This window comes from Muscardinus avellanarius, assembly GCF_963383645.1.
Source record: "Muscardinus avellanarius genome assembly, chromosome: 6".
NCBI classification, from domain to species: Eukaryota; Metazoa; Chordata; class Mammalia; order Rodentia; family Gliridae; genus Muscardinus; species Muscardinus avellanarius.
The window spans coordinates 82,217,355-82,229,435 of record NC_137791.1 but is presented as its reverse complement, the minus strand read 5'-3'; the positions used below and the strand labels follow the sequence as shown (position 1 = coordinate 82,229,435).

The 12,081-nt window shown below is 39.0% G+C and overlaps 1 protein-coding gene across 1 annotated transcript in view; it reads left to right on the top strand.

The window, feature by feature from the left end:
* The window catches only part of AMBN (ameloblastin), a gene marked incomplete at both ends in the record, with an annotated part of 65,188 nt that extends 59,022 nt beyond the window's left edge, over positions 1-6,166 (top strand). Inside the window, 6 exons of the mRNA XM_080697225.1 lie at positions 292-402; positions 1,348-1,605; positions 2,804-2,863; positions 2,964-3,008; positions 3,459-3,503; positions 5,621-6,166. Coding sequence (XP_080553351.1) covers positions 292-402; positions 1,348-1,605; positions 2,804-2,863; positions 2,964-3,008; positions 3,459-3,503; positions 5,621-6,166 — 1,065 coding nt within the window. The remainder of the gene's footprint in view (positions 1-291; positions 403-1,347; positions 1,606-2,803; positions 2,864-2,963; positions 3,009-3,458; positions 3,504-5,620) is intronic.
* Between the last annotated feature and the right edge of the window lie 5,915 nt (positions 6,167-12,081).

The window sequence follows — 12,081 nt, the reverse complement described above, 5'->3', positions numbered from 1 at the left end:
ACTTAACAATTTAGTGAAACCCTCAGCAATTTAGCCAGATCCTGCCTCAAAATAAAAGAATAAAAAGAGGTAGGGGAGTATCTCAGAGGTAGAGTGCCCCTGAATTCAATCCCCACTGCAAAAAAAAAAAAAGACCTCAAACAAATTTGTGAGATTTTATAGTCTGACAAAAATTAAACTTAAATATGTTGAGTTTACCTATTTTACCTTAATATCATTTTTACCTTTTACTTTTAGTTTGTGTAATATTGAAATATAAGCATATTTACTTATTTTTCTCCATGTCTGTAGCTTTCTAGATTTGGCTTTGGAAAATCAATTAATTCTTTGTGGTTACATGGTCTCCTCCCACCACACTCCTCCTTCCCATGGATGAGACCAGGGGAACACGAAACTCAACAGGTAAGTTCATTGCATCAATATGTTTGACACTTCAATCTTTAAAATCTTTCCCCACTTACCTTCTCAAAGTTATTATATATTAACAGTAAGAACCAGTCATTAACCAAAAATTATCCTACTACCAAATAAATCAAATCCCACTGATGTCATTGCTTAAATTTTTTTTTAAATTTCAATCCACTTCTACATTTATTTTCATATAGAAAGATATGGCCTCCATAATATAGGTCTATGTTATAGATATCAATAATAGCAACAGATAAATCTCAAACATGAACAGCTTATTAGGAACTGTGTTAATGTTAAATACAAGAGCTATAAAGATAAAATATGTTATTCTCTCTCAGTTGACTGGGGGACAAAGATTAATGACAATTCATTGTAATGCAGTGTAGTAAAATTAAGATACATACTGGTAGACACAGTAGATGCAGATTAGGAAGTAAATGACTCTTTCCACCTGGAAGTTCAGGCAGCTTTCCATCTTTCCAAACAATGGTGGTCCCAAAGGAAGTAGAAGAGCCAAGCACCCACAAAACTTCCTCAAATGACATCACTGCCCTTGTAAACTCTGCTCCAAGACAAGTTCCCCCACCTGGCAGTGGCAGCACAGCCTCTAATCTCTGTACTAGGGCCACTGAGATAGGAGATTCGCAGGTTTGGAGGACGGTTTCAACAATGTAGAGAGACTCTCCTTAAGCTAGCAAGACCCTGCTTCAAAATAAAAAATAGAAAAGGTTAGGATTGTAGCTCGTAGGTGGAGGATCCTGGGTTTTATCCCCAAGTGCAGAAAAAAGAAGAAGAAAAAGAAGAAGAAGAAAAAAAAAGACAAGTTCTCTAATTTCCCTTCCAAGTACAAAGAACCTTTTGCTATAGGAAATCCTAGGCACCAGAGTTCAGTGAAGAATAATCCCTTCCTGACACGCTTTTCAAATTTCTCTACAGTATGAATACTCTTTGCCTGTGCACCCCCCACCTCTCCCATCACAGCCATCCCTGCAGCCTCAACAGTCAGGACTGAAGCCTTTCCTCCAGCCCACTCCTGCGACCTCCAACCAGGCCACCGCCCAGAAGGGAGGACCTCAGCCTCCAATGCACCCGCACCCGCACCCGGAGCAGCTGCCCTTGAAGGATGGAGAACCGCCCGCCGCCGAGCCGACCGAGCAGCCAGTGGCGCCATCGGAGAAGCCACCAACCCCTGAGGTCGCTTTTTTCTCTGAAGTCGGATCAGGTTCACCCACAACCTAAGGAAAGACAACCAATTTGCAGGCATTGTTTAAATAATCACAGCCCTCAGGCCTAATGCACTAAAATAGAAATGTTATTGGTCAGTTTTTAATTTTGAGGGCTTTTTTAAAGCAAAACATAAATACCCATTTCTATCTTTTGCCATCAGAAACAGAATCTAAAAGATCTGTGCCTCTTAAATTTGGTGTCTTGATGGCAAAAGATGAAAACTTCCATAGGAAATAGCCAAACCCAGAGAAGGTCAGGCTAAATATCACAGGTTTGTTTTGCATGTTGTAAAGACTGAAGGCAGTGACTGATCCCTCAGCATAACAAGTAGGATGTTGAACCATTATATCTCTGCAGAGAGATTAACACCATGCAAAAGTATCTTGTAAAAAGTGGAGGGGAAAAATGAACATAATAAGGAAATGACAATGTAACTAATACATTGCAAACATTTAACATCGCCCTCAACACATTTCTATAAAGACAGATACACAATATAAAGATAGTATCCACAAAAATAGATATTATCATCCCTTTTAAAGACAAGAAGACTGACTTTGAGAGGCTACAGAATTTGCTCTGGATTGCATAAACTAAGTGGCAGACACAGAATTCAAACCAGCCAAGTATGTTCCAGTTCCAGAATGTGTTACATTTTATTCTGCAAAGTATAGCAAATCCATAATAGACATGCCTGCATCTTTCTACCATATATTTGAGTTATGTTAGTAAAAGAAAATTGAAAACTTTGGTCAACCCCCCCAAGACTAAATGAAAGTAAAAGAGAAGCACATTCTAAATGGTTTTATTATAAATAAGTATGTGTTCCATTTATTTTGTCTATTTTGACTGGTAACATTTTTTTATCTGTGATATAGCTCCTACTAATGGATTTTGCTGGTCCACAAGTCCCAACAGTAAGTACAGATCTCAATGAGACATTTTTTGGGGGAAAATGTCTCTATATTTTTTTAAAAAGTTGAATTTGTTAAATTATCACATTCATCCATGTGTATGAATCATATGGGTTCCATTGTTTTTTAAATATTAAATACTAATTTTTCATACTAATCCATCTAGAAATGTATTTCATTTAATATTGAGAAGTTACTGTAGTGTGGATTTGCCTGTGTGAATTATTTATTCTGTCTTCTACCACTTAAAGTTGTTCCAAATAGCCCGTTTGATTTCCCGGGGACCAATGCCACCAAATAAACCATCTTCAGTAAGTCTTTTCTTTTTTAATACCACTACTCTGTTTGCAATTTACTTAAAGGTTATCCCTTTGAAAAAGCATTTTGTGACAACTATTTTATTTTGTTTAGTTTTATCCTGGAATGTTTTATACATCTTATGGAGCAAATCAACTGGTAAGCCTGTATTCTATAAAATGTATCATTTTTATTGAAGTGTCATCTTAAGGGTTAAAATTAGAAAAATCTAGACCTACAAAATACATTGCAAATAATTATTCTCAAAAATGCATACATTAGAAACAGAAATAGTAAGGAGGCACATTTCCCTATTTGGATAATTCTGACCAGACACACCACGTGCACGCACACACGCGCGCGCACACACACACACACACACACACACACACACACACTAGCATTAAAGGAAAAGTAGATTTTAGATCTGGGTTTTAGATTGGCTATGTTTTTTCCATAATGACTCAGCGCTCTACTCTGCCTCAGTATACAACATTAATACTAAGGCTTACGGGAATACTAAGTGACTTTTAAACTTGTCTTAAGTAGATAAAAAGTTAATAGGAGGCAGCTGGTTCATAATATGATGCACCATTTCTTTTTTAACAGAATGCCCCTGCCAGACTTGGCTTCATGAGTTCAGAAGAAATGGCTGTGAGTAATAATATCTTCTAACTCTTCTTTTTTAAAAAATGACCAGAAACAGTCATAAGCTGCAAGAGACACTAGCCATTAAAGTAGCCAAAACCGAGAGCCTGTGCATATATCTCATTGTCAACATGATTTACATTAGGATGCGAGACTATAATGCACCGATAAAAGCACACATCAAAAAAGAAAGTAGCCAAAAGAGCACGGTATGCAGATTTTCCCATCCCCAAGCCAAAAGCTTGATTCTGAAGCAACATCAAAAGAGTTCATCAAGCCGGGCATGGTGGTGTATGCCTGTAATCCCAGTGCCTGAGAGGCTGAGACAGAAGAATCTCAGGTTCAAGCCTCAGAAACTTACAGAGATCCTAAGTAACAAAGTGAACCCGCTTCCAAAGAGCTGGAGTTGTAGTGCAGAAATAGAATGCCCCTGAGTTCAATCCCCAGTACAAAAAAAAAAAAAAGTTTCTATATAATCATTCCCTTCTGAGTGATAACTGTTCTTGAGCTTAGGGTTTGGCCCCATCCCTGTATACGATCAGAAAAGACACCTCTCCTGAAAGGCCATCATCACTGAATTGCAAACGCTTCAAACCAAAAAAGACACATGTGGTTAATACAAAAGTCCCATTCCTTCAAGAATATTTAGCACCCTAATGACCTAATTCAACAGATTCACAGAATAATTCAGACCACAAAATCAAAAGATTAAAAAGGAAAAAAACAACCCAGTTTAAAATTTGGTTATTACAAACTTCAAAGTACATAAAGTCAATGAGAGTGTATTCTAATATACATATTACATGTTTTAATTGCAAGTTTGATTTGAGATCAATAAACTCACACAACCTGACTTTTTCCTCAGAAATTCCTGTCTTTTCTGCTAGAGATAAAACAAAATAAAGGCCATACTAAATTAATAAATCAACTACATAACCTATCAAACTAATATACACACATGCTAATACAAAAAGAAAACTCTCATCTCAACAGTTTTGAGTACCTTCTGTAAGCCATAAACACAGGAAGATATTAAAGATAAGATAAATAAGATTCCTGTTTTCACAGAGCTTATAGTCTGATGGATGGGAGAAGGGAGTGCAGATAATGTCAAATTAATGGGATAAGGATAACTACTGTAATATAAGAAAGAAAGAGGAAGAAAGGAAAGACTGCTCAGCTCGGGAATTCACAGTACTCTCTGGAGATGAGGTGAAAGCTGAGACTCAGTGAAGAGCCAGGAGAAGCTGGAAGGAAAGAGCCTTTTATCTAGGTAACACAACACAACAGGCTGAAAATGAGTTCATATTAAGCAGTAATTACCATCCTGGAATGTTAATTATTCATACCCTGCCTCATTCCCAAAAGATTTTGTGATAGCTTATAAAAAAAAATATATGTAACAAAGAAAAGTGAGGATAGGATTTAAAGTGAGCCAAAACTTCAAGGAAATGAAAATAAGTACACATAAGTCACATAGCCTCAGACTTTTGGTTCCCATGTTTCTGGTAACAAAGGTAAAAGAAACATGGCGAGTTAGGGAATTCTATATTTTAATTCCTCCAGACAAATCAAATTATCAATTGTTTTCTTATACTTGGTTAAAAAAAAAAGGAAGGAAGGAAGGAAGGAAGGAAGGAAGGAAGGAAGGACTTACATGGGCTTCATTTGTTTGAGAGATATTGAGAAATGTCAATGATGAGATCCTTCAAAACAACCATAGCAAATGCAGTTATGAGTTTCGGGTTTTTATTTGTCTTATGATAGCAGTACCCACTTCAACTGCTCATTGTTTCCTTAATATTAAGTTCAAGCTAACTTTGTCTCAAGTCTTGCTTCTGCCCTGCTGCCTTGCCACCTCCTCGCCTTCCAGCCGGGTATGGTGAAGGGTCTCTATCTACCTTTCACAGAAGTGGCCTTCCCCTGCCCAGGACCTGTGCACAATCCTTTTCACTGTCTATCAAAGTCGATTTAATGAGAAATATGTTGATCCAAAGCAATCAGCCAACTCCCTGATCTCTATCAGTTTTTTCTAGAGTCTTGGTGAATATGGCCAGGTACAATTTCATCCCATCCTTAATAGCATGTAACAATAGTGTCTCTGATGCACGTTTGTTTTCCAGGGTGGACGAGGAGGTCCTATGGCCTATGGAGCCATGTTCCCAGGATTCGGAGGCCTGAGACACAGCCTAAGGAGAATCTCCCCCAATCCAGCCATGGGCGGAGATTTTACTCTGGAATTTGACTCCCCAGTGGCTACAACCAAAGGTCCTGAGAAAGGAGAAGGTGAAAAAGGTGTGAAAGGCTCCCCCGTGCAGGAGGACGACCCCGCCCACCCAGAAAACCAAGCTCTTCTTTCACACATAGCACCTGTTGCCCACGGAGGGCTCCTTGCTTTCCCTAATGACATTCCCAGCCTGGCAAGAGGCCCTGCAGGCCAGAAGAAGGGACCCTTTGTGGTCACCCCAGCAACCGCTGACCCACTGATGACCCCTGATTTAGCTGGGGGTTATGAGACCTACGGAGCTGATGCTACCACACCCCTGGGTGTGGGAGAAGCAACCATGGATACCACAATGACCCCAGACACTCAGCAAACATCGCTGCCGAGAAACAAAGTCCACCAGCCCCAGATGATGCACAAAGCATGGCGCTTCCCAGAGCCCTGACAACCTGGAGATGTTAACTACTTCCTGTGTGCACAAGCCTCCCAGCTTTGTCCCCATAGTGTATGCTCTTGCTAAAACACTTACTACTCTTCTACAGCAAAGGCATTAAAATCACTAAGCATGTATTAATAAATACAAGTGGATAGAAATAGTGTAGGTCCCCTTTTTGCTTTCATTCTCTTACTGAAATAAAATATGTTGACCATCTTTGTGATTTAGAAATACTATTAACAGCTAATTTAAGAGTCTCAGCATTTGCTAATCTTGTGTCTTAGCCACCTCAGATATAATAGAACTCCTCTTACTAGCATGACACTATCATATCTAGGAAATGTGACACTACTTTCTTCTCTAAGCAAAGGCACATAGTCTCAGAATTCTAAGCAATTAGGAATTAAATATTAAGTATTATTAAATGGGGATGGGTAGAGAATCTCTGACTGGTATTACTGGGTTTCATATATTGGACTTAAAATTCTCATTTGTAGAATATTTTATTTAATATAGTAAAAGAAAAGCAATTAGCCTATTTCAAATAAAGAATTTTTCTCACCAAAAATATCAGGAATTGTATGCTTATTATTTATATATATTTAAATAGCTAAGAAAAGCATACTCATCCCTTACCTTTGCTATTCATTAACTCATTTATTCAATTCATTCATTTTTTCAACCAAAGTTTACTGACAATATACCCAAGTCCCAGACACTGTATAAGACATACAGTCTCTTCCTTCAAAGATTGTAATGGGCATGCCTGATAGCCGATAATCATAAAATTAACAAAAACAGCCACTCTGAGCCAAGCTTACTTATTTTACACATATTATCTAACAATACTGCAAAATAGATACACTCAACCCTTCAGCATACTTGAAAGTTGCTATGAAAAGACCAGGCATAAGATGGCCCTGGAACCACAGAGAGAGGCGCCTAATCCAACCTATGCGGCCTTAGAGGGGCTGGGCAAGATCCTATACGTTTTCTCAAAACAGCATCAAAAGATCTGCAGAGGGAGGCCTCCAAGAGGAAGAAACACAAGAGTCATGTAGTAACTAGTTCAACCCTATGAAATATAGCCTGGGAGAGGGCCATGTAGATAACAACCTTTGCTTGTGAGCAGGGCTGGGCATGTATAAGTCAGGATAACTAAATGCTTCAGTTCAGAGGTTGCAAGCCCACGTCTGATCATCCCTGAAAATTTGCCTCCTACTCTACTCTCTTTCTCCTGTTTCCCATGCAATTCAGACTTTCCTCCATCCCCTGATGAGGATTTTAGGGATACAGTCAAGGAAAAGGAGCCCTGAAATGCATCGCAGACACACTTGAGGAGCCTTAGCAGGCGCACATTGCTGCCACTTACTGCTTTCCTCTCTTCAGATGAGGCTCTGCTCACCCCCACTCTATCATCGAGAGCTGAGAGAGGCAAAAATTAATAAAAATTCAGTGTGATTGGCAAAGGGGCAAGGGCGGGAGAATGACCTTCATAGCAGCCAGCAGGTACTCACTGAGACGCACCTTAGCGTTCCAGATAGCCTCCTAAAAAGCAGGATGGTAAAAGGCAGACAGACAGATCTGGGTTCAAACTTTAACATCCTATCTCATAATCTATGACACTTTAGGCATGAAACTTGATCTCTCTGTGTGAAAACTAAATGAGATTACATTACATAAATGTTATTACTGACGCATAGCAGTGCCCTTTGTTTCCAACTGATCCATTTCATAAGGAGAACTCAGCAAAACAGCAGCAGTAAACATGGAAGAATGGAAGTATTCCTATCATCTGATGAATTTGTGCTTTTCCATTGACACTCTACACATTGCCCTTCTGGTCCTTCTTTGTAATTCAAAGCATGTATTTGTGAGACCACGTCTGCCGGTAATTGTTGTCCCCATCAAGGACAGTTGGCCTCTGCTTTAAATAGGCTGGGTGATTAACAGTGATAATAACTTGGTCAGTTTTGGTGAGGAAAAATATTATGCTGCTGAGCCCTTGATAACCTCTATCCCTGCTACAAAGTCATCTCAAACACTGAGCAAACAACAATTTGGCCAGTAAAAGAGGCTGAATGTCACCAGCAGGAGACATCTTAATTATTGATCATTTCCTCCACTGTGGTTTCCCTCTACCAGACATTTACATGAGAAACAAATATTTTCATTCTAGGTCTTATTTTAAGAGATCTGTCCCCCCCCAAAAAAAAAAAATTTCTTCTAGACCCTCCTTCTCAACAATCATCCAATTTGGTTCTTTCCATATCCCCAGCCTGGTAACTGATCTGGAGTCGGCTATAACTCAGAGTCAGTTATAATTCAGTATCTCGGGTTATCTCCCTTTTCACACGAAATAGACAACCAGATACAGCACATAAAGTTCTGCCCACTGAACAGGGTTGCAGTACATTGACTCTCCACTTCCAGCTGATACCAGAATGACATACAAAAATCTGTGAGCCAGGCACACAGTCTTTCCTTTCCATAAGATGGTCATGAACCTTGTAGCCTTATAACTTATTCTCTAAAGTGGGACACTTTGACAATGAAAGGCATATCACCACTGATGATTATGCTAAGCAACAGGTATAAACTGGTACTACCCAAGACAAACTGAGACATCCAATTACTCTAGTCACATGAACTCCCTGTGATGACAATGTGTGGATTGAAGAAAAGGCATCAAAATTACAAAGAGGAACACGGAAGTCTGAACCAGTTGCTTCTGCAAAATGCCGGTACCTTCCAAATTTATCATTTATTTCCACTGCTGTTGTTTATGTTCAGTTTTATGGTTTAGTGACTCACCTATCACTTAGTCCACGATGAGCAACTGAACTGGCATAATCATTTGACCTCCCAAGTAAGGCACGTTTTCTCTATCAAGACCCAGTAGCAATATAAAATGTATTCTTCACAAAACTCCTAAGGTTCTATGCTAGTATTCTCCTGTCAACACTAGCTATAGGTACAACACTGCTGCAGTTACTTCCAATACAAAGGAGTCTTCTGGGTCATAATGTCCAAGTGATAGGAAAGCTTACACCATATCAGGACCCCATTTATAATTCTAGGCCCTGAACAAAATTGTCAGCCTTCCAAGTTATACAATATATGTTATATACTGTCTTCAAAACACAGAGAAGTCCAAGAAGCATTGTGATTTCTTCTTCTGTAGGCTAGAGCAAAAAGCACCGACTTTAGCCTTCCCACTATGCCTTGGACTACTTACTAGACTCCTAGAAACAGCATCAGTTTCGTGGGTGTTTGCAGTATCTGTTTCACTCTATGACTTGCTACTTCATATTAGATTCTGTTGTATTGTGTCTTCTATACTGTCCTATGGGTTATAAAGATGATCAAGGACCCTCACAACTACATCATAATAGATTGCAGGGCAGTTGACATAGTCGTAGGCTAAAACATTATAAGCTGGTAGTGTTCTTGTTTTTACAAGCAAACTGTTCTGATTTTTTTACTGATTAGAATGGAAAGAAAGCATACATGTGCCAGATAAACAGCAACAGAGTAATCACCATGTGCTATATTGATTTGCTCCATGAAAGTTAATACATTGGGAAATATATCTGCAAATGGACACACTGTCTGATTGAGTTTGCAACCATTCACTTTAATACCCATTTAGTTTTTGTCCCAGCCAAACAGGTGAATTAAATGGGAAACTGTCAGGACACTTTCCCCGTATTTCTCAAGTCTTCAGCGATAACACTGGTTTCTGCCATTTTCCTTACAGTACTTACCGTCCTATTGGGAATGAGGAACAAGTACAATGCTAGGGTTTCCTTCCAGTTGGCCCTTTCTACCATAGCTTCCATTTCAATGATGTAGAAATAGTTGTGGGATCAAGCCGGGCGTGGTGATGCACACTTGTAATCCCCACCCTTGGGAGGCTGATACAGGAGGATTACACAGGTTCAAAGCCAGCCTCAGCTACTTAGTGAGACCCTGTTTCCAAACAAAATATAAAATAGGTCTGGGATTATAGCCCGGAGGAAGAAAGCCTCCTGGTTCCACCCTCAGTACCACAAAAAAAAAAAAAGAAATAATTGTGAGATCCTACCAATTAGTAGATATAACCATTCTTACTATGCATACTGGGACTAGGAGATAACCACATGATAGAGACATTGGACTCTACTGTTAGATGAATGTGAACCAAGATTCCATCTCTCAGGTGACTTCTATAAGCATTAACTAGTAAACTAGGAAGGTGTTTCAGGTTCAGAACCAGTATGTCATAACCCCCAAAAAATCAGGGTATTTTCTTTCCCCTACCTCACCAATGTTGTCTTCCTAGTAAATTGCCTTAGATCCCTCCAGCAAAGATAGCTCAGGTCATGATTTTGTGTGTGTGTATGGGTGTGTGTGTGAGTGTGTGTGTGAGTGTATATGTGCGTGCATGTGTATCCCACATTGCAGAGGCCCTCCTTGAAGGAATCTTGTATTTCCTCAGTTGAGGAGCTGTAGGTCTGGCAACTAGATAAGAGACTATGATACCACTGTGGCAAATTTGAGTTAGGCTCAGTGTACCCAAAATTTCTACATCAAGCAGCACTTTAACAGATGCCCATCTAGAGTCCTATGTTCAATTAGAGTCCTATGATCCATCTAGAGTCCTATGATCAATTAGTGACTGCATAAAACATCCTGAGCAACAGTCAATGGCTTATTATGGTCCTTGTATCCTCCTAGTCCATGAGAGATAGGCATCACCTGACCTTTATTATTCCTGAAACTTATTTTTTCCCACTGAAATTCCAAGGAAGTAATCTTCATTATATCTGGCCTACAAAGTAAAACTATGTAGATCTTCATTTCTTAATGCCTTAGGAAGCAGTATTTCTGAACTTTTTGGGTGGAAAAACGTGAAGAGTAAATTTGTACTTATAAACTTCACATCTCCATTACACCACTATGGTCAAGTCTTCTTTACAGTTCCTTGTAAAAATAAGTTTTATTCTTTAAATGTTTAGATGAAAGGGAAAATTTTAAGTAAATAGTACAGGTCTCAATGGGATAAGACAATAATAAATGCAGTCTATGCATGCCTGCAATCTCAGTACTTACGAGGCTGAGACAAGAAGGTAGAAGGTTCAAGACTAGCCTCAGCAACTTACCAAGACACTCAGCAACTTAGACCCTGTTTTAAAATTTAATAGGGCTGGAGGTGTAGCTTAGAGGTGGAATGTCCCAAGGGTTCAATCCCTAGTACCAAACCCAAACCAAAACAAAACAAACAAAAACAAAAATATAATCTAAAAATGACTGGGTACCTAAATAATCTTGGAGGAAACACTGATTTAATCAATCTTCTAATTTATGTGTTAGAAGACTAATTTCCAGAAAAATAATCTATTTTACCAAGTTCCAGTTGCTTTTGGAGGCTGAAGAACCCAAGCCTCTTTCTCATAGGCTATGCACAGCACTCAAGACTATTAAATAATCTAATGAAAATTGTGAATCATCTTTCCCAAAAACTAAATGGAAAGAACACTCAAAATTATGCCTATAATTTCAATTATTACTCGGCATATAAAGTCTTTCCTTGGATCTAAGGTTAAGAAGCCCTAACCTAATTATTTAAATACTCACCAGTGTATGACATTATATATGAGATGAGGCAAATATTCAAAATGAGCTGGACTCACTGTCTAAATTTTACTGGAACTCAATATAGTCTCCTCAAGAAAATAAGTCTCAAAACCCTTAAAGCTTTGATCTTCTAAGTGCATTCCTCCTCCATCCCAACTGCTCAGCACTGAAAGGTTGAGTCCTGCAGACAGCATCCGTCAAATGACACAACAGACTGACAGTGTTGCATCTTGCAAAGAGGGAGAACAAGCCAGGAATTCAGACAATTCCTTTCTCCCATAAACATTAGAGACGGAGGGAAGTAG